General features: G+C 45.7%; 1 protein-coding gene across 2 annotated transcripts in view; it reads left to right on the top strand.

Moving 5' to 3' along the window:
* col14a1a (collagen, type XIV, alpha 1a) overlaps positions 1 to 23,649 on the top strand; it is a 245,891-nt gene that overhangs the window by 80,204 nt on the left and 142,038 nt on the right. For both annotated transcript variants that reach the window (XM_078216910.1, XM_078216911.1), the window contains exons 6-9: positions 6,582 to 6,743; positions 10,500 to 10,619; positions 18,764 to 18,928; positions 20,420 to 20,581. In XM_078216910.1, coding sequence (XP_078073036.1) covers positions 6,582 to 6,743; positions 10,500 to 10,619; positions 18,764 to 18,928; positions 20,420 to 20,581 — 609 coding nt within the window. The remainder of the gene's footprint in view (positions 1 to 6,581; positions 6,744 to 10,499; positions 10,620 to 18,763; positions 18,929 to 20,419; positions 20,582 to 23,649) is intronic.

The following is a 23,649-nucleotide window of genomic DNA, read 5'->3' as shown; positions in this document are numbered from 1 at the left end:
TGTCCTCCTACCCCTCTTCATTTCGCCCCATCAGCATACCCTCCCATTCCTGTTGGTTCAGCCTCCCGGAGCCTCTCCAATCTTAATCACTTCACCATTATTGGCCATACCTTCAGCTGCCTGGGTCCTGAACTCCTCCCTCCATCTCCGCACCTCTCTCGCTTCTCATTTAGGACATCCCTTTATTCAAGCTTTTTACCATCTGACCTAATATCTCCTTATGCACACTGGTGTCATATTTTGTTTACTAATGAACCTTTGAAATTCTTCAGGTGGTGGCACGGTGGCACAGTGGTTAGCACTGCTGCCTCACAGCGCCAGGGACCCGGGTTCGATTCCCGGCTTGGGTCACTGTCTGTGTGGTGTTTGCACGTTCTCCCCGTGTCTGAGTGGGTTTCCTCCGAGTGCTCTGGTTTTCTCCCACAGTCTGAAAGACGTGCTGGTTAGGTGGATTGGCCGTGCTAAATTCTCCCTCAGTGTACCCGAACAGGCGCCGGAGTGTGGCGACGAGAGGATTTTCACAGTAACTTCATTGCAGTGTTAATGTAAGCCTGCTTGTGACACTAATAAATAAACTTGGATATATCATTGTGTTAAAGATGCCATATATGGGTGGCACGGTAACACAGTGGTTAGCACTGCTGCTTCCCAGCTCCAGGGACCCAGGTTCAATTCTGACCTCGAATGACTGTCTGTGCGGAGTCTGCACGTTCTCCCCATGTCTGCGTGGGTTTCCTCCGGGTACTCCTGTTTCCTCCCACAGTCCAAAGATGTGTGGGTTAGATGGATTAGCCATGCTAAATTAACCCTAGTGCCAGGGGGACTAGTTGGGGTAAATGCATGAGGTTACGGGGATAGGGCCTGGGTGGGATTGTGGTCAGTGCCGACCCGAGGGCCAAATGGCCTCCTTCTGCACTGTAGGCGTTCTATGATATATAAATATAACTTGTAGGTCTCATTAAATTATTATCCTATGCGCCTCAGCCACTCCCTGTAGCAGTGAGTTTCACATTCCCACCATTCTTTGGGTAACGATGTTTTTCCTAAATTCTTCTTTAGATTTATTAATGACTGTCTTATATTTATGGCCACTAGTTTCAGCCTCCCCCTCAAGTGGGAACATCTCCTCTGTGTCTGCCACAGTAAACCCTTTCATACTCTTAATGACCCCTGTCAGGTTACCCACCCCTCAGACCCCAGTCTGATTCAATCTCAGAAAATTACTTTTTTTGGAAACACAACCGCATAGTTTATCTTTGTACAATATGACCGGGAGTGGGGTGAGGGTTTTGTAACTGTATTCGGCAATAAAGACTTTTTGTGTGAAGTGAATTTTGAACAATGAGAGGGATACAAGTCGGAAAAGAACCCATTTGCGAAGAAAATGAGTGAATGGAGACTTGGCCAATTAACTAGCGAGGAACAACATTGGACAGTGGTTCAGTGACTCTCTAACAACTGGACAAATTTGACTTGTTAAAAATACTCACAAGAACTTCACAAAGGAACGAGAGAGAATAGCCACATGGAAAATACTTCAACATAGGTTTCAACCACGTGATACTGAAATAATTTTGAGTGAATCTGGGTTGAATATATACACATTTTTAAATTGATTGAAAGCAGTTCTGAAAGTCTTTGAAAACGATACTCACAATAATGCGCTTCGTGCAATCATACCTCAGAATGATCATAAAAAACTGTAATACCATGTAAGTAAGGAATTTGATAAATATCGGTTATGTTTTTGCTAAGTGGTGATTATCTCTCCTAATCCCCTGAAGTTCCTTGTCTGTTTCTGTAAAGTATTCATAAATACTAAATAAGTCAGAGTGAACTTCTTAACAAAACAGTCACAGCGGAATGTAACATCAGTTAGATCTGAAACATGTGTTTTATGGCAGAGTTTATCGCAGCATTTAACAGTTTATATGCTGCATTTCTGTCCAGTGTAACCACTCTCCGATTTTTGCCTTGACTGAGTTGCACAGTGTCTGTGGGTGAAATTAGCCAGATGTTCACTCACATTCAAGGAGAGATCCCACCAAGAAAATACCACTTCCAAATGGCTTAAGGAACCAGAAAACATTGAACATCATTCCTAGCACATTTCCAACCACACTCACTCCCAAGGCTGGAAAATCCTGACCGAGGTCAACGGACCTTTGCATGGTCCGTGACCTGCCCGCTACGATTCCCTTGGCGGGCGGGACAGGAAAATTCCACCATTATTGTCAGGTGTAACAGTGCGTTTTTAAAAAAGTAACAAAAGGAAGACTTGCATTTATATAGCACCTTTCACTGCCTAGGGACACCCCAAAGCACTTTACAAACATTGAAGAACTTTTGAAGTATTTTAATGTCGGGAATTTGCGCACAGCAAGATCCCTCAAACAGCAATGTGATGTGGTAACGACCACCTCATCTTCATTGATGTTGATGGAGGATAAATTCTGGTCCAAAATATGGGCCGGAATTCCCCGACCTCATCCGCAACTGGGATTCTCCGGTCCCGCTGTGGGTAGTTGGGTGGACAAGACCGGAGAATTCCGACCATGGTTTATTTTGTGCGTTTTTGTGTGTTGAAGAACAGACCGGAGATGGACTAATGCAACTCTTGAAGATGATGTGTGTCTAAATACTCCAAATAAAGTGAATACAGCAGGGAGTGTGGGTGAAGATTCGGATCAGAAGGGGGAATGTTCTGGAAAGATAGTGGGGGAAGAAATTCTGAGTTAGCAATTGGTGACAGCTCCTCTTTTCATTACATAGGGTGCAGTTATAACCCTGCAATTTACAGTCTCTTAGCCGAGTGGGAATAATGAATAGAGTAAATCTTTGGAAGTGTATTTGCAATGTCACTAGGGAACAAAGAAACTCATATTTCTGAGTGGATAAATAGACTTATATTTAGACAGAATCTTTCACAACCTCAGCACAGCCCTAAGTGATTTAAGGCCATTTAAGGAACTTACAAATACTAGTTACTATTGTAATGGAGGGATATATGGCAGTCAATTTATGCACAGCAAGCTCCCACACACACACAGCAACCAAGTACGTGAATGAATAATCTGTTTTTAGCATTGTTGGTTGATGGATGAATGTTGGCCAGAGTAATAAGTCCTCGGAGGCAGAAGTCCCTTCACCAAAATCCCTTTATTTATAAGTCTGATAACAACGTACAGAGTGCTTTCAGTGAGAGTCTACACTCGGAGTGCCAGAGGAACTGACACGCCTGGTTAAATACAAAGCAAGAGACTCCCTGATTAGCCCATCAATTTGGCCCTTAATCAGGGAGTTCATATTCTAACAGGCCCATCTCAATTGCCTGATTAAGGTAATTACAGCCAGGATATTGGGGAGGACTCCATTCTTCCTCAAAGCAGTGTCACGTGATCATTTACATCCACACGAGAGAGCAGAGGGATTCTGGGTTTGACATCACAATCAAAAGGTGGCGCAGTGGTTAGCATTGCTGCCTCACAGCGCCAGGGACCCAGGTTCGATTCCCGGCTTGGGTCACTGTCTGTGTGGAGTCTGCACGTTCTCCCTGTGTCTATGTGGATTTCCTCCGGGTGCTCCGGTTTCCTCCCACAGTCCGAAAGACGTGCTGGTTAGGGTGCATTGGCCATACTAAATTCACCCTCAGTGTACCCGAACAGGTGCCGGAGTGTGGCAACTAGGGGATTTTCACAGTAACTTCATTGCAGTGTTAATGTAAGCCAACTTGTGACTAATAAATAAACTTTACTTTTATTCTGATGGTGCAGCATTCCCTCAGTACTGCACTGAAATATTAATCTGTATTCTGTGCTCCAGTGTCTGGAGTGGGATTTGAACCCGCAGCCTCTGGTTCAGGGTGCCACCACCCTGAACCACAACGCTCAGAGCCGGAGCACTGAGTTGTGAAATTGCAATTTAAATATTGAACAAAAGTGGATCTCCCAACTTGTCCCTGTGACCCTGCAAGATGTTTCCTCTATAGGTGTTTATTCAATTCCCTTTCGAAAGCCGGGATCGAAACTGTCTCCATCGCATTCTTCCAAACCCCGACCACACACTGCATCAACACCTTGGGTCGCCATTGAGTTGTAATTATGGGATGCACTCAGGGAATTGAATTCCCGACCCCAGACAGTTGGAATCATGCAGCACTGAATGAGGCCATTTGACCTATCATAACTTTGTTGGTTCTCTGATACCATGATGTGGAGATGCCGGCGTTGGACTGGGGTAAGCACAGTAAGAAGTCTCACAACAGTGGGCAGCGCTCCGAAAGCTTATGGTATTTGCTACCAAATAAACCTGTTGGACTTTAACCTGGTGTTGTGAGACTTCTTTCTCTGATACCACACAATCACTCTTTCTCCCCAAACCTGCAAATCCTTTATCCAATTCCCTCTGGAAAGTCCCCGTCCATTTCAGGCAGTTCATTCTTTACATTTTCCTGCTGTTTATATTGATCTATTTATTTTGGTGTGTGTTCCTTCCTGGAGAAAGTATGTTTCTCTTTGTAATGCTTTGGCAGTTTGTGAGATTCTTGTGGAAGTTCCATGTCGCGTTGGACCTGCTGTATGCGTCATGGAATTATTTCTGTATTTAAAAACATACTAATTTTGCAACGTTTAAACTTAGAATGGAAAATTAAAGCTAGTGGGAATGTGGGATGGGCTGGTCTGGGAGTGTTCTCAGAGATGGGCACGGTGACACAGTGGTTAGCACCGCTGCCTCACAGTGTCAGGGACCCGGGTTCGATTCCCAGCTTAGCTCACTGTCTGTGTGGAGTCTGCAGATTCTCCCTGTGTCTGTGTGGGTTTCCTCCGGATGCTCTGGTTTCCTCCCACAGTCTGAAAGATGTGCTGGTTAGGGTGCATTGGCCATGCTAAATTCTTCCTCAGTGTGCCCGAACCCGGAGTGTGGCGACTAGGGGATCTTCACAGTAACTTCATTGCAGTGTTAATGCAAACCTACTTGTGACACTAATAAATTAATATTATTTATTTGCCGTTATATCAATTGCCGTTGAGAAGGTGGTGGTGAGCTGCCTTCTTGAACTGCTGCAGTCCGTGTGGTGTAGGTGCACCCACAGTGCTGTTCGGAAGGGCTCTTGGTATGTGTGCCACTGTGTGCCATCCAATGCTCTCAGGACTGGAGGTAACTGTTTCCTGCCAGTTGTCTGTTTTAGTGGATTTATTACCAGTGACAGTTCTATTGTGCAAATGTCTCAATACGTTGCTCGCATATTCACTGTGACAGTTTCAATCTCCCCTTCAACACAAGAACCACAAAGCTATAGCAATTATTTGGAAACAATCCCAGTGTGGGAATCCTGAGCCGAGAATACAGAACTCCCACAGATTCACTTGAATGCTGGAACAGGCTCAAAGGGCTGAATGGCCTCCTTAGTCTATTCTATCGCACCAGAAGTACAATTTATGCTAATCTTGTGAACTCCACTATGCTGCGACATCTTGTTATATTTGGAATATATTTGCTCAGCTAATGCAGAACTTAATGTTTATCATATTCATTGCGTTCTTTTTTCAGATCTCCTTCCACTGCCTTTAGGATTCTGTAGATAGAGAGAGAGAGAGAGAAAGCTAAACCCAATTAGACTGCATTGGTGGACTGTGGATTAGAAACATCAGCGACAGCCCCTCTCTCTGCGACAGATTGGTGATGATGCAGGATGTCTGGTGTTTAAAGTGGCCACAGGGTGAACTAACGAAGCAGTGTTACACACCACACGATGTGGCTCAGTTTCTGTGTAACGTCCTGCATCAGACCTCGGCTGGGGGTGGCGGGGTGGGGGAAATAATGTTTGAGAAGGAATGATCTCAGTTAAACAGGAATTTGAGAATGTACATCTGCCTCTGCAAGGAAACAAGGAAGCATTCTGGAGATTTACGTGGTGCTTGAAAAGAGAATGCAAAGTGTATGGTTGCAAAGACCATGCAATATCTGGTGATTGTGATGCACCAGTCACTTAGAGTTCTCCATTATGCCAGGATATGAACTCACAGCATCATTACTGCAGCTATCATGGTGGGGATAACATATCATTATTTTACTGTTGAAATTGCATCAGCTGAATTGTTTGTTGTCAGTGTTTTAAGAGTTTTTGAAGTGAACAGCAAATAATATACCTCCAGATATGTTTGTTAGCTTTTATATGTTAGAACTATCTCTATGAATTATTCTGTATTGCAAAACTGCTTCTGCCTTGTGTGATGATGTTGAAATAAAGTTTTATTTATTCTATACCTCCGAGATGAGGTGGTTCTCCTGTTGTTCATTATTTGAATCCTAGGCCATAATTATTGCTATATTGCTGAAATTAAATGAAACACAAAGTTCTGAAAGCGATTGCCAATCATTTGTGTGGCTTAGCTTCAGAGTAAGTTCTTCTCTGCCTTCTACACTGACTGGTTAATAGATGTTTGGATTATTCTGCTCATCTGCACATCATGGGATTAATATCTCAGGCAAGGGGCACTTTAACGATTAATCCATGCTGTCGCCTTGTGTGATTGTTGATTGTTGAAATGGCCACAGGTTTAATGTTTCCGATGTTTCAGTTGCAGGCTTCCAGTTCACGTGCAAGTCTCCGGCCATCGCAGACATCGTGGTCCTTGTGGATGGTTCCTGGAGCATAGGCCGACTTAATTTCCGCCTTGTCCGGCTGTTTTTGGAGAACTTGGTCAATGCTTTCAATGTAGATTCTGACAAAACAAGAATAGGTGAGTCTACCTTCCGGCCTCGGTGTGAACATAGCGGGATAAGATTGCTTTCTCTGTGTCTTAAAGACTGCGCGGGATTCGCTCTGAATCACCCGGGGTTACAGGATGAACAGAGGCCACTCAACCTGTCATTGCCCATACTGCCCCCTTCACTTCCCCAGTCCAGCCTGAACTGAATGCTCCTGACCCCATTCCCTGCTCTTGAATCTTGTTTGTCTCAGCTGCTTTTTAGGGAGAGTTTAGATCATCTTGAACACCATTGAAAGCTGTTCAGTACCTCAGTGGTACGGTGGCACAGTGGTCAGCACTGCTGCCTTACAGCGCCAGAGACCCAGGTTCAATTCCGGCCTCGGGTCACTGTCTGTGTGGAGTTTGCACATTCTCCCCGTGTCTGCGTGGGTTTCCTCCGGGTGCTCTGGTTTCCTCCCACACTCCAAAGATGTGCAGGTTAGGTGGATTTTCCATGCTAAATTGGCCCTTAGTGTTAGGGGGATTAACAGGGTAAATATGTGAGGTTACGGGAATAGGGCCTGTGCGCAGACTTGATGGGCCAAGTGGCCTCCTTCTGCACTGTAAGGATTCTTCAATAATGAAGTGAATGGCTCCAAGGTGGGGTTTATAATGGGCTGTCAATGTGATGAATGCAGGTTATACGATGCCCCCCCCAGTCGAATTTCTACCCCAAAATATTTGTTCCAGGGCTTTTGTTATTTGTTAAAATTGATGTTATTTTCTCACCTTCCCTGCGGTTCGGGTGGGTTTTTGTTTCGGGTTAGTGGAGTGTGAGTGCGAGATGGGGAGGAGAGCTCTCGATCTGTTCTGGTCCCGATCGCAATGAAGTGGGCAAAGTGCCGGGCAGAATACCCGTCCGGATAGGCAGGAATTCGGAGAGAGCGAGGCCTCCAGGACCACTTTACTGAGGGTGGTACATTAGCAAGGGGAATATTGAGAGAGCAGGATTTTATAACGGATCTCACAGAGGCAAACACATTAAAAGGCACTGCTGAACAGCCAGCCTTTACAACCATCTCCCAAAGCAGCGTGAGTCCATCCTCTCTCCTATAGGAACCCTGCTCAGACTGAAACTGATTGGAACAGGAAGGTTCCAGCACTCCAGTTAACCAGCACATTTGTCTTCTAGCTCACTGGGTCTTTGCGCTATATTGGTTTTATCTTCTGATATAAAGTTGTAACACTTGAAGTGATACATGATTTCACAGTCACACAGCACAGAAGGAGGCCAATTGGCCATTGTGTCTGTGCTAGCTCTTTGAAAGAACTATAGAAGCATAGAATCCCCACAGTGCAGAAGGAGGCCATTCGGCCCATCATGTCTGCACCGCCAACAATTCTGCCCACACCCCACATATTTACCCCGCTAATCTCTCTAACCTACGCATCCTGGGACACCAAGGGGCAATTTAGCAATGGCCAATGCACCTAACCTGTACATCTTTGGACTGTGGGAGGAAACCGGAGGAAACCCACGCAGACATGGGGAGAATGTGCAAACTCCACACAGACAGTGACCCAAGCCGGGAATCGAACCAGGGTCCCTGGCGCTGTGAGGCAGCAGCACTAACCACTGTGCCACCGTGCCGCCCATTTAGTCTCACTTCCTCTGCTGTTTTCCGATAACCCTGCAGATTTCTCTACTTCGAATATTTATCCAGTTCCCTCTTGAAAGTTATTACTGAATCTGCTTCCATCGCCCTTTAAGGCAGCGCTTTCCAGATCACTAAACTGGCTGGGTAAAAAATTGTTTTAAAACTCCTTGGCCAAATCTCCATTCACTGCAGCGGGACCAGAGAATCCCGCCGGCAAGAATGGCTGGAAAATTCTGGCTCTTGTCTCCCCCTCTGGCTCATTTGCAGAGTAGTTTTTAAATCTGTGAACTCTGGTCACTGATCTCCTGGTTAAAGTCCAACAGGTGTTGTTAAAACTGTTACTGTGTTTACCCAGTCCAATGCCGGCATCTCCACATCACTGATCTCCTGCCAGTGGAAACAGCTTCTTCTTATTTACCCAATCAATAACATTAATAATGTTGATCACCTCCCTTAAATCTCCCCTTCACCTTCACTGCTCTCAGGAGAACAATCCCAGCTCCAGCCGTCTCTGCGTTAACTGAAGTCCCTCGTCCCACAGTTAACCAGCCTCCGTTAAGGTTAAACTAGGGGCAGTTTGCAGTTATTGCTGCTGGTTATTGCTTACCACTTATATCTGTTCAGAAAATGTCAGAATACATCAGAAATTCATAAGATATAGGAGCAGAATTAGGCCATTCGGCCCATCGAGTCTGCACCGCCATTCGATCATGGCTGATATGCTCCTCATCCCCATTTTCCTGCCTTCTCCCCATAACCCTTCAACCCCATTACCAATTAAAAATCTGTCTAACTCCTCCTTAAATTTACTCACTGTCCCAACATCCACCGTACTTTGGGGGAGCGAATTCCACAGATTCACAACCCTTTGGGAGAAGTAGTTTCTCCTCAACTCTGTTTTATATTTGCCACCCCTTATCCGAACACAATGACCTCTCATCCTAGAATGCCCCACAAGAGGAAGCATCCACTCCACGTCTATTTTATCCATACCTTTTATCATCTTGTATATCTCAATTTGATCTCCCCTCATTCTTCTAAATTCCGGAGAGTATCGGCCTAAACTGTTCAATCTCTCTTCATACGACAAACCCCTCATCTCTGGAATCAATCTAGTGAACCTCCTCTGAACTGCCTCCAATGTCACTACATTGTTCCTCAAATAAGGAGACCAAAACTGTGCACAATACTCCAGGTGCAGCCTCACCAATGCCTTGTATAGTATGAGTATGAGTGTCAGTACGAGTTAAGGATTGGATTGGCTTCTATTGTGTTGATACCTGCAGTCAAGTAACTCACTGATAATAAGTTAGAGCAATAAGAATGACAACAGCCAGTGAAAGGCAAAGATGATTTAAAAATTCATAAATAACTGACATTTTTGTTTGTGCTTAAATACATTTCTGGACTTTGTTTCAAGAGAAAGGAAAAGTTTTGTGTTATACTAAAAGCAAAATATATTTAATAATAAAGAAAGTATTTAACCTTTTTGACCATTGCAATATTGGGAAATGATTCATGCTGGCACCCAGATATGTTTTATATAGATTATGCTTGTGTAAATTTTACAGTAATCAGATAATAGAATCATAGAAACCCTACAGTACAGAAAGAGGCCATTCGGCCCATCGAGTCTGCACTGACCACAATCCAACCCAGGCCCTACCCCCATATCCCTACATATTTTACCCTGCTAATCCCTCTAACCTACGCATCCCAGGACACTAAGGGGCAATTTTAGCATCGCCAATCAACCTAACCCGCACATCTTTGCACTATGGGAGGAAATTGGAGTACCCAGAGGAAACCCATGCAGACACGAGGAGAATGTGCAAACTCCACACAGACGGTGACCCAAGCCGGGAATCGAGCCCAGGTCCCTGGAGCTGTGAAGCAGCAGTGCTAACCACTGTGCTACCGTGCCGCCCCGGTTATTGTGCATCACTGGTTATCGGTTTCATTGACATAAGTTAAACGGACAAATTAAAGGTCTTTTTTTATAAAAAGGAGTTGTTTTATGTTGAAAATGCTGGATGTTTACCATGTTTATCGGATGCCCAATCGCGTTTATTCGAGGGTGTCACAGACTAGTTCTGTACCGAACAATTACCCACCTTTTTTGTTTGAATTTGTGATCCCTTTGTTTCAGGATTGGCTCAGTACAGCGGAGACCCAAGGATAGAATGGCATCTGAACCAGCACAGCACCAAGGAAGCAGTGCTGGATGCTGCCAGAAATCTCCCATATAAGGGTGGAAACACCCTGACAGGTATTGTTAATTGTTAAATACCATGTTGAAAGTATATATATATATATAAATACCAAAAAATACTAGAGTTCAAATCAGCCAGCATCAGAGACATGCGCAGAAAATCTGTGCGGACACTCCCAGTGTGGTACCGAGGGAGTGCTGCACTGTCAGAGGTGCCATCTTTCAGGTTCCCTCTGGGTAGGATGTGAAAGATCCCACATCCACTATTTTGAGGAAGTGCAGGGGAGTTCACTCCAGTGTCTCAGCCAATATTTTCACATTGCAGTGTTAATGTAAGCCTACTTGTGACACTAATAAATAAACTTTAACTTAAATATTTCTCCCTCAACCAACCAAAAACAGCTCATCTGTTCACTTATTTCTTTGATCATTGAGGGAGCTTGCTGTGTGCAGATTGGTAGATGTGTTTCCTCCATTACTGTGCTTCAGAAAGTACTTCATAAGTTTTTTTTATTTATTAGTGTCACAAGTAGGCTTACATTAACGCTGCAATGAAGTTACTGTGAAAACCCCCTAGCTGCCACACTCTGGAGCACTCAGCTACACTGAAGGAGAATTTAGCATGGCCAATGCACCTAACCAGCACATCTTTCGGACTGTGGGAGGAAACCGGAGCACCCGGAGGAAACCCACGCAGACACGGGGGGAACGTGCAGACTCCACACAGACAGTGACCCAAGCCGGGAATCGAACCCGGGCCGCTGGCATTGCAAAGCAGCAATGCTAACCACTGTGCCACCGTGCCACGGTAAAGTGCTTTGGAACATCCTGAGGTCGCGGAAGGCGCTGTAGAAATGCACATCTCCCCTTTCTCTGAAAGTGAAAGCAGCGAGAAGTCAGAGAGCTATTCATTCGGAACAAAGACGGAGCTGAACAAAATGACATAATGGGTTCCTGAGGAATTTAACAGCCCACAGATACAAGCCTTCAGTGAGCTGCAGAGATTGTTGTAAAGATCCATAGATAGCAGAAGTGGGTGCCCTGCATTTCAGGGTCAATTTGCTATTGTCCTGGTTGTAATAAAGGGTTGCTGTTAGGCTGAATTTAACCCTGTTAACTCAAACATGAGTCACATTCACGCAGAGATCTCTGTATTCCTCCAATTCCGACCTCTTCCACATTCCTGATTTCCATCACTTCACCAGCGGCACTTGTTGCCTTCAGCTGCTGTGGCACTAGAACCCGGAACCCCCTCCCTAAAGCCCAGGTCACCTCTCTCCACCTTTAAGACATTCCTTAAGACTTTATCCTCTGGCCAAGCTTTTCGGCATCAGTCCAAATATATTGTTGTGTGTCTTGGATAGAAATCCTGAAGTACAATGATCTTGTGAAGCCTTGGGATGTTATCAATATGGCACAGGTGCTATATAAATGTAAGTTGTCCTTGTTAGCAGTCAATGAAGTTGCAGTGTCTGCAACATTGATACATTAAATGAAAAAGTGAAAAAGGATACATTTGCTGTGCTGAAGATTGTCACCTATTCTGGAGACTGGGCGAATGTTGGGTTCAGTGAAACTATCTGTCAGCTGTGTGACTAGTGTCTGACAACACCAGGTTAAAGTCCAACAGGTTTATTTGGTAGCAAACACCAGTGGCGTTTGCTACCAAATAAACCTGTTGGACTTTAACCTGGTGTTGTTAGACTCCTTACCGCGTTTACCCCAATCCAACGCCGGCAACTCCACTTCATAACTAGCGTCTCACAAACTCACTGTAGAAGCTCAGAGGCAGATTGCTGAATGTTCGGTATCGTTAGTGCGATTGAGTTTGCACATTCTCCCCGTGTCTGCGTGGGTTTCCTCCGGGTTCTCCGGTTTCCTCCCACAGTCCAAAGATGTGCGGGTTAGGGTGATTGGCCATGCTAAATTGCCCCTTAGTGTCAGGGGGGATTAGCAGGGTAAACATGTAGGGTTGCGGGAATACGGGCTGGGTGGGATTGTGGTCGGTACAGATTTGATGGGACGAATGGCCTCCTTCTGTACTGTAGGGATTCTATGAAGGTCATTGCACAACTTGTTAAGCCAAAATTTTCTTGGTCAGGCCCCATCTGCATTGAGAAGAGAGAATGCTGGAAAAGCTCAGCAAGTCCGGCAGCATCTGTGGAGAGAGAAAGAGAGAGAGAAACGGAGTTAACTTTTCGAGTTGAATGAGTCAGAAGTAACTGCATTTAGCTGTGAACATTGAACCTCTGGAAGGATACACTGACATTGGAGTGCGTGCAGCATATATATCGTCCAGAACGATACAAAGGGTTAATTATAGAAATATAGAAACATAGAAGATAGGAGCAGGAGGAGGCCATTCGGCCCTTCAAGCCTGCTCTGCCATTCATCACGATCATGACTGATTGTTCAACTCCATAGCCTAATCCTGCTTTCTCCCCGTAATGTGGAGTTGTCGGCGTTGGACTGGGGTGGGCACAGTAAGTAGTCTCACAACACCAGGTTAAAGTCCAACAGGTTTATTTGGTAGCCTGATGGGCACTCACCTGATGAAGGGGCAGCGCTCCGAAAGCTCGTGCTACCAAATAAACCTGTTGGACTTTAACCTAGTGTTCTCCCTTTGATGAGGATTATGAGGATAGGTTGCATAAATTTGGTTCATATTCCTTGGAGATTAGAAGATTGTGGCGTGATTTAGTCAAGACGATAAAAAGATTTGCTAAAGTAGCAAGAGAAATCTAAAATGAGAGCGAGGAGATGTCAGGAAGCACTTCCTCACACAAAGGAGAGTAGGCTGCGGGTCCTGGGGCTTAATTGGAATTTTCAAGACTGAGGAATAGATTACTGTTGGGTGAGGGGATCAAGGAATAATGGGGGGATAATCAGCCAGGATCTAATTAGAATCATAAAATCCCTACAGTGCGGAAGGATACTATTTGGCCCATCGAGTCTACACCAACAGCAATCCCACCCATGCCCTCTCCCCATAACCCCATGTATTTACCCTACTTATCCCCCTGACACTAAGGGGCAATTTAGCATGGCCAATCCACCTAACCTGCACATCTTGCTGTGTGCAAATTGGTAGAAGTGTTTCCCGCATTACAACAGCGATTGCGCTTCAGAAAGTATTTCATAAGTTTTTTTATTAGTGTCACAAGTAGGCTTACATTAACACTGCAATGAAGTTACTGTGAAAATCCCCTAGTCGTCACACTCAGGCGCCTGTTCGGGTACACTGAGGGAGAATTTAGCACGGCCAATGCACCTAACCAGCACGTCTTTTGGAGTGTGGGAGGAAACTGGAGCACCCGGAGGAAACCCACGCAGACACGGGGAGAATGTGCAAACTCCACACAGACTGTGACCTGAGGCAGGAAATGAACCTGGATTCCTGGCTCTGTGAGGCAGCAGTGCTAACCATTGAATAGGGAGTGCAGGATCGAGGGGCCAAATGGACTCCTCCTGTCACGATGCTCCTGCAACTGGTCAGTCCTCCGGCAGAATGGTGGAATGCAATTACGCAGCGATTAACCTGCTGCACCCATTCATGGAGGACCCTGAAATCCTTTGCACATTTACTCTGCTGCTAGTGAAGGTTGTTTAGCCTCTGCGCAGAAGTGAGAATGTAAGACCAAGTTATGAGAAATTTAAGGGTTAAATAGACCCCCCAACCCAGGGAAAAGACATTCCCTCCTTGCAGTAAATGGTCAGTAGAACTAGAAGATGATAAGACTCACAAAGGAACAGCCTTGGAGGGAGAATGTTCGCCAGGCCAATTGCTTTCTGAATGGCCTCATACATTGTACAGGGCGGCACGGTAGCACAGTGGTTAGCACTGCTGCTTCACAGCTCCAGGGTCCCGGGTTCGATTCCCGGCTCGGGTCACTGTCTGTGTGGAGTTTGCACATTCTCCTCGTGTCTGCGTGGGTTTCCTCCGGGTGCTTCGGTTTCCTCCCACAGTCCAAAGATGTGCGGGTTAGGTTGATTGGCCAGGTTAAAAATTGCCCCTTAGAGTCCTGGGATGCGTAGGTTAGAGGGATTAGTGGGTAAAAATATGTGGGGATAGGGCCTGGGTGGGATTGTGGTCGGTGCAGACTCGATGGGCCGAATGGCCTCCTTCTGCACTGTAGGGTTTCTATGATTCTATGATTGTAGACTTGGGATGCATTAACACAGTTAGCTTGGTGTCAGTGTAAAGCAAGTGTGTTAGACAGCACAAGGTTCTTCACTATCCTGTGCCCTCAGTGACACTCCAAACCAGTGCTACTTAGGTTACCAAAATGGAATTTTGTATCATCTGCACGCCTGGCCTAGCCCTTTGACCTTTCTGCAAGTCTGTTCTAACCTTCGAAACAAGACTTAACGAAAAAACAAAACCAGGAATGTCAAAGGAGGAGCAAAGCTTGGCAATGCTCCTTCACATGGGCAATTATTTCCTAAACTGATCTGGGCAATTGCCAAGACATTTTCTGGTACACGTCCAAACACACTGACATAAGCAGCCTCTCAATTAAGGTTACACATTTTGAGGGATTATTTTGCTTCCTTTTCATGAGATACTAAATACTCCCTGAAGAAAGAACATCAATAAAATCTGTTTTTGGTTAGAACGACAGCATTTAATCTCACAGATTTAATTGTAAAGCAGTCTAGCTGGAGTCAGGTAATTTATGGATTTTGGCATAAAAGATGGCTGAGATTTTTATAGGTCAGGAGATCCCACCGCTGTCAATTGGATTTCCCATTGAATCCACCCCATGTCACCGGGAAAGGGGTGGCGGGGGCGCACTGTTGGCGGGACCGGGAGACTCCACCGATGTGAACAACCGGAAGATCTCACCCTAGTGCCGGAATTTTACCGCAGAACGGAATTCTCCATTGGCCTCGGGCAGGATTTTACGAGATTTGCCCGAGCGAGGTCGTAAAGTCCCGGTCAATATCTTTGCCCTGCATTGTTGTAGTTCTTTGCTGAAGATTGGACTAAAAGAACCAAAGACCTGCATTGCCCTAGCACCTTTTAATACCGTAGGATGTCCCAAATCGCTTTGCAGTGCTTTTAAAGTGTTGTTGCGTAGGAAACTGTGCAGCTAATTGGTGCACAGCAAGCTCCCACAGACAGAAATGCGATAATGACCAGGTCATCTGCCTTCCCTGATCTTGTAACACGAGCTTTCGGAGTGCTGCCCCTTCATCGGGTGATCACCTGATGAAGGAGCGACACGCTGAAAGCTCGTGCTGCCAAATAAACCTGTTGGACTTTAACCTGGTGTTGTGAGACTACTTACTGTGCCCACCCCAGTCCAACGCCGGCATCTCCACATCATGGCTTCCCTGATCTTGGTTGAGGGAGAAGTGTTGGTTAGGACACCTGAGAACTAGTTTCTTCAAAGTAGTGCCATAGGATATTTGGCATCCACCTGAGAGGGCAGGTGGGGACTCAGTTTAATGCCTCATCTGAAAGACAGCACTGCTGGAAGTGCAGCACTCCCTCGGTACTGCACTGAGGGTGTCAGCCAAGATTGTGCCTTTCCCTATAGGCTATAGTTTTACGCATGGAGCTGTCACAATGTGGATTGAAATGACACTGATCACAACAGGGCTGCTCAGTAGGTTAGAAAGAAGGTATTCTTGTTCTTTTTCAAAAGAAAATCAGTTCAACCCAAAGCACTTGAGATGCCAGTCGCTCGAATCTCTGCCTTACGTCAAGTCTGAGATGGTTCACTGAATCCCACTGTGGAAAATTTCTATTGTGGGAGATCAGAGAATGTAGGAACAGGAAAGTTGTTAATCTTTTTAAAATTAATTCTTGGGACATGGGCATCGCTGGCTGGCCAGCATTTATTGCCCATCCCTAGTTGCCCAAGGGCAGTTGAGAGTCAACCACATTGCTGTGACTCTGGAGTCATTTTAAGTGGGACCAGGTAAGTTTAATGACCAGGCCAGGTAAGGATGGCAGATTTCCTTCCCTAAACGACAATAGTGAACCCCAGATGGGTTTTTCCAACAATCGACAATGGTTTCATGGTCATCAATGGATTCTTAATTCCAGATTTTTTTATTGAATTCAAATTCCACCATCTGCTGCGGTGGGATTCGAACATTAAAGCTGAGTTTCTGGATTAATAGTCTAGTGATAATACCATTAGGCCATCGCCTCCCCATTGTCCTGACCCATGCCTTATCCGGGTGATCACAATGCTGTAATGTTTTATTTTATTTATTTATTAGTCACAAGTAGGCTTACATTAACCACTGCAATGAAGTTACTGTGAAAATTCTCTAGCCACCACCCTCCGGTGCCTGTTCGGGTACACTGAGGGAGAATTTAGCATGGCCAATTCACCTAACCAGCATGTCTTTCAGACTGTTAGCAGGTCAGACAGAAGCCCAAGATTGTTTGAACTCACCATCAAAATTGGTAACCCTTGAAAAACCCCAAACAAAATACCTGACCAGTCAAGGTTGGATTTGTGGCTGTACTTTTATCTTCGGATCTAAGGCTGAGGGAACAAACTCTCCTCCAGGCACCTGAACACTTAATGTGGTCCAATACATCAGAACAACCCTGAAGGGTGTACTGCACTGTCTGACACTGAAATCACATCCATCTTCTTAGAAAGATGCAAAAGATCGAACAGCACCTTTTAAAGAAGAACAGGGAAGTTCTCCTGATCCCCTGGCCAACATTCATCCCCAAACCAAACAGGTGACACAGTCACTTATTTTATTCCTGCGTGTGGGACCTTGCTATGTGCAAATTAATTGCAGTGTTGGGGCTTCCTGAGGTTGTGACAAGTACTATAGAAATGAAAGTTCTGACTTTAACTGTGCCCAGTTCCCATTCTCCCGGTGTATGATATTTCTCTGGCTTTGAGGTGAAAGTTGGGTACAATTGCGGAATTAAATCCTTCTTTGGTACAATATTTTCTGCTTGTTATCGAGTGGAGAATAACAGGTCCTTCAATCCCCTTGTATGAATACCTTAAGTTGTTTAATCATTATCTCTGCAGAATGCATTTCCACCCTGAATACCTTTTAGTGAGGACCACAAAAGGTTTTATATCTTATCATTTTGCAGTACTCTTTGTTTTTCTTGTTGACAGAAGGGGCAGTGTCTGGGGGGACCTTGATCAGATCACCTTACACACACCATTCAGCCTGACAGTTCCCTCTCGGTGTATATGTTCCACACACTTCTCCTCCCAAATCCCATCCTATCAACGTAACCCTCCATTCCTGTCTCTTTCATGTACTTACCTAACTTTGCCTTAAATGCTTTACGCCTCAAACGCTTCCTGTGGTTGCAAGTTCCAGCTCTGAAAAGTCTCTTCTGAATTCCTTCTTGGATGTCTGTTTTTTTTGGCTAAATTTCCTGCAAGTGGAAACATCTTCTCCAGGTCCACCCTGCCACGCCCATTCCTAATTTTAAAGACCTTTATCAGGTCACTTCTCAATCTCCTCCTTTCTAACATGCTCAGTTTTCCCTGAAGGTCGTACCCTCCTTGTAAATCCTTGTTGTGCTTTTTCCAGCTCCTCCATATCCTCTTTGTGACACGGAGGCCAGTGCCTAAATAATCCGGCCTCGTTCGCGGCTGGGATTCTCCGGTGCCGCTGGAAGTGAATGGAGTTTTGGCTGGAACGCCAGATTCTCCATTCTCCCTTGCAGCAGGACAGGCAGGGACAAGATCGGAGAATCCCACCCCAGAAATGTTCACACTCCTCCCAATGTTGCCTAACTAAAGTTTGACACAAGTTTAACGTAATCTTCACTCCTTTTCAATTCTATCCCTCAATCGTAAGAAGTCTCACAACACCAGGTTAAAGTCCAACAGGTTTATTTGGAATCACAAGCTTTCGGAGTGCTGCTCCTTCATCAGGTGAGTGGAGAGGTAGGTTTCACAAACACGGCATATATAGACAAAGACACAATTGCAAGATAATGGTTAGACTCACCTGATGAAGGAGCAGCGCTCCGAAAGCTTGTGATTCCAAATAAACCTGTTGGACTTTAACCTGGTGTTGTGAGACTTCTTACTGTGCTTACCCCAGTCCAACGCCGGCATCTCCACATCATCCTTCAATAGAGTCTCAATAATTGGTTTGTGCTTCTTTTGACTTGATTCAATGTTTGACACATATCCTCGATTTTGTTCAGTGCCAGTCTAACACACAGTGTACTTTGTGCTGTTCTGTAGGTCTTGCTTTAACGTTTATCCTTGAGAATAGCTTTAAGCCAGAATCTGGGGCCAGAGCCGGTGTGCCGAAAATTGGGATCTTGATCACGGATGGGAAATCTCAGGATGACATCCTTCCGCCGGCTAAAAGTTTACGTGATGCTGGCATCGAGCTCTTCGCTATTGGTGGGTCTCCCGTGTGGGTATAATTACCAACTGGACGCACTGAGAAATGTTTCACCAGATTTGTACCATTGGTTGCTATTTTTAACACCGGGGTGAGCGGGTTTTATTTGCCAACATGTTAATTTGACGGATTGTAATAGGATTTCTCACAGCGAATACTCTTTACGGAGTGAAAGCTACGTGAATTCAATATTCCAAGAAAAAAACAGATGGTTATGAGAGACCCGGACAAATTACATGGTAAAAAGTCCGAGAAACCACACACTCTTGCAAGTTACGAATTCCAGGCAGCCTGCAATGCTCCTTGGGCTGGATTCTCTGACCTTGCCCGTCCCGCGGCTGCGATTCTCCCGTCCCGTGAAGGGAGATTTGGCTGAGCGCCAAATTCACTGCTCTCGCTGGCAGCAGTAGCAGGGTGTGTGAGACCAGAGACTTCCAGCCCTCGCACAGAGAAACTAGAAGCAGGAGGAGACCATTCGGCCCTTCGAGCTTTCTCCACCATTCATTTTGATCATGGCTGATCATCGAATTCAATATCCTGATCCGCCGCCCCCCCCCGCATATCTCTTGATCCCTTTAGCCCCAAGAGCTATATCTAATTTCTTCTTGAAATCGGACAACGTTTTGGCCTCAACTACTTTCTGTGGTAGTGAATTCCATTCAGTGAAATGTGAAGTTATCCACTTTGGTCGGAAAAATGTTTTTTTGAGAAAAAGCCGAATACTTGAGAATGGTGAGAGACTGGGGGATGTTTGAATTCCGGGGGACCCGGATGTCCTTGTACGTGGATCACAGAAAGTGAACATGCAGCAAGCAATTCGGAAGGCAAATAATATGTCAGCTTTGGAGACCGAGGGATTGGAGTGTAAGAGTATTCAGAGTCTTACTACAATGATACAGGGCGATGGTGAATTCACAGACAACTGTTTTGGTCTCCTCAGCCAAGATAGGGTATTCTTGCTGTAGAGGGAGTTCAGCAAAGGTTCGCTAAACTGATTTCTGGAATGAGCGATTGACCAATGCATTCCAATATGGGAATTGGGGTAGGTGGCTGGCTACGATTTAGTTGAACGTCTGAATAATCTCAAAGGGCCAAATGATCTAGTCTACCACTTATGTTTGTAAAGCATAGGCCACGCAGGTCCCTGACAGCCAGTGGCTGATTTTGGGAAGGAGAAGGCAGTTGTGGAATGGGAGAGTTGTTTACCCAGCATGCATAGCGTCAGAGAAAGCTCTCTATCTCTGGGATGGATCAGTATCATGGTCGGATCCCCGGGGCTGGAGGGCTTTCTCTGCCTCAGTGGATGCTGGGTGTAGAATTCCCCATTCTGCTGGGAATTTTTACAGTATGTACAATGACCTTTTAGGAAACGAGGACACCTGGAAGCAAGAGGAGAGTTGATGCCGGCTCGCTAGGGTATCTGTAACTTGCAGTTTCCACTGCGTCTGTTCCATCGTTAAAACATTGCTATCGTCTCTGTTGAACAACAGGTGTGAAAAATGCAGATGTGAATGAGCTGAAGGCAATCGCCTCGGAGCCAGACAAGACGCACGTCTACAATGTGGCTGACTTTAATATCATGAACACAATCATCGAAAGTCTGACTAAGACGGTGTGTTCACGTGTGGAAGAACAAGATAAAGAAATAAAAGGTAGGGAACGGTACCTCATATATAATTGTGGAATTTAATATCATAAAGCTCAGGCACGGGTGGCTGATGAGATGCCTGTTCAAAAAACTTGGCCCAATCTTCCCTTTTCATAACAAACACCTGACCATGATTGCTAACACTGTACCCATGTAATGTCCAGTTCAATTCCCCTCTCATCCCGTCTTCCTACTTTTTCATCTGCCCCTTTTTACTTCCTCCCTATCCCTGAGCTTTAATACATTTCCGAGGATTTATATAACAAAAGCCTCACAGCGCCAGGGACCCGGGTTCAATTCCCAGATTGGGTCACTGTCGGTGTGGAGTCTGCACGTTCTCCCCGTGTCTGCGTGGGTTTCCTCTGGGTGCTCCGGTTTCCTCCCACACTCCAAAGATGTGCAGATTAGGTGGATTGGCCATGCTAAATTGACCCTAATGTCAGGGGAATTAGCAAGGTAAATATGTGGGATTACGGGGATAAGGCTTGGGTGGAATTAGTGGTCGGTGCAGACTCGATGGGCCAAATGGCCTCCTTCTGCACTGTGGGGATTCTATAAGTGCTTTTAGACAGGCACCTGGTTGGACAAGATTTAAAGGGATATGGGCTAAACTCAGGCAAAGGGACTAGTTCAGTTTCGCAAACATGGTTGGCATGAACGAGTTGGGCCGAAGGGCCTGTTGCCGTGCTGTATATCTCTGTGACTCTATTGCTGGGATTTTACGACCTTTATGTCTCCTAAAATCCCGGCCGAGGCCAACGAAGAATTCCGTTCTGTGAGCCTCACCCACCCCAGAATCGGGGTGGGCGTGCCAAGAAAACTCTGGAATAAGACTCAAAGTGAAATTCATATATTTTCAGTTTTTCTCACGGACACAGCTTTGTGTAAATATGAGAAGAACACTCCATATAAATTTTATCTCGGGAGGCTGTTGAAAATCTGTGTCTTGTTTTTCAAATTTATTTGAAGAGCAACAGGGCAGAATCTTCTGGAAAAAATTGCATCAGTGTCGGTGACTGACTGCGGAGGTCTTGTGGCGCAGTGGGCAGCATCTCTGCCTCTGTGCCAGGAGCTCTGGGTTCGAGTCCCACTCCAGGCCAGGAAAGGTGCTCTCGTAACGCAGTCAAACAGGTTGAGTACTTGCCTGTAGCTCCTTCTCAACACATAGCAGCCAGGGGTGATTCCTGGCCAAGAACGTGGAGGAAAGAAACCACAGCTCGAGACTGCAATATGGCTGTAAATGTACATGTTGCCACAGCAATTTGGACTTGCTGAATGCTACTGGTGTATTTAATGTAAGGGGCAAGGGATTTTAGGAAAACCCTTTTCACTCAGAGGCTGGTGGGAGTCTGGAATTCGCTGCCTGAAAGGGTGATAGAGGTAGGAACCCTCACAACGATTAAGAAGCATTGAGATGAGAGCTTGATACACCCTAGCATACAAGGCCATGGATCAAGTGCTGGAAAATGGGATTAGAATAGATAGGTGCTCGATGGCTGGCATAGACATGATGGGCCAAAGGGCCTCTGTCCATGCTGTAAAATTTGATGACTCTATTTTGTGACATTAGGTGACCTGTAAATCTGACTACACAATCCGAATTGAGTCAATTCTGGACTGATAGTCACCAAGTCTGTTTGAAACAGGGAAGGTCTTTAAGTAAAACTTTAATGAAGGCACCAAAAAAGGCTGGAATTTTACCGCCCCATCCGTCACGGGAATCGGAGCGGGCGAGGGGCGGACAATGGGAAGGTCCGTTGGCTTCGGGCCGGATTATATGTTTTCGGGACGAGCGAGGTGGTAAAATCCCACCCCAGCTGAGGTATTTTAGTTGATGCATTTAAGAATGATGTTGCAAAGTGTGCAATATTTTATTTTTTAAAAACTTACATTTTTTAGACATTAGAAATGACAGCTGCTTGGATGCAGTTATGGATGCGATTTTTAGAAAACATTAGGAGCGATTTCTGGGAACTTTGACCAGCACTGTACAGCCAGAATGATGGATTAACATTGCCAAAGCCCATGTTAAATGTGGACATAAACACTAATATTGCAGAATATTGTCGCAATATCTGGCACAGCAGGAAATGAAATGTTGCAGACAGGAAGTGAAATACGCAAGTGAAATATTTCAAACAGTCTCGGAATTTATGTTGCTTTTTGTTTAAGGTCTAACTTCACATGGCTTAAAAGTAATAAAGTTTATTTATTAGTCACACTGACATTAACACTGCAATGAAGTTACTGTGAAATTCCCTAGTCGCCACACTCCGGCGCCTGTTTGGGTCAATGCACCTAACCAGCACGTCTTTCAGACTGTGGGAAGAAACCGGAGCACCCGGAGGAAACCCACGCAGACACGGGGAGAACATACAGACTCCACACAGACAGTGACCCAAGCTGGGAATTGAACCTGGGTCCCTGATGCTGTGAGGCAGCGGTGCTAACCCGCTGTGCCACCGTGCCGCCCGGTGCTTAAAGTTTATTTATTAGTGTCACAAGCAGGCTTACATTAACACTGCAATGAAGTTACTGTGAAATTCCCTGAGTCGCCACAGTCCCGCGCCTGTTCGGGTAAACTGAGGGAGAATTTAGCATGGCCAATGCACCTAATCAGCACGTCTTTCAGACTGTGGGAGGAAACCAGAGCACTCGGAGGAAACCCACACAGACATGGGGAGAACGTGCAGACTCCACACAGACAGTGACCCAAGCCGGCAATCGAACCCGGGTCCCTGGCGCTATGAGGCAGCAGTGCTAACCACTGTGCCACCGTGCCCCTGGGACTCGAACCCGGGTCCCTGGCGTTGTGAGGCAGCTGTGCTAACCCGCTGTGCCACTGTGCCCCGGGAATCGAACCCGGGTCCCTGGCGCTGTGAGGCAGCTGTGCTAACCCGCTGTGCCACCGTGCCCCTGGGAATCGAACCTGGGTCCCTGGCGCTGTGAGGCAGCTGTGCTAACCCGCTGTGCCACCTCGCTTAAGTATCAGTCTTGACTAAAAAGATACAATTTACATGTGAATGATGTCCATTGCCAAACAAACACTAGCTGTAATTTCCAGAGCTCCCA

The sequence above is a fragment of the Mustelus asterias genome, chromosome 7 (genome assembly GCF_964213995.1).
Source record: "Mustelus asterias chromosome 7, sMusAst1.hap1.1, whole genome shotgun sequence".
NCBI classification, from domain to species: Eukaryota; Metazoa; Chordata; class Chondrichthyes; order Carcharhiniformes; family Triakidae; genus Mustelus; species Mustelus asterias.
Note: the sequence above shows the minus strand (reverse complement) of the source record. Positions and strands in the feature narration are given on the sequence as shown.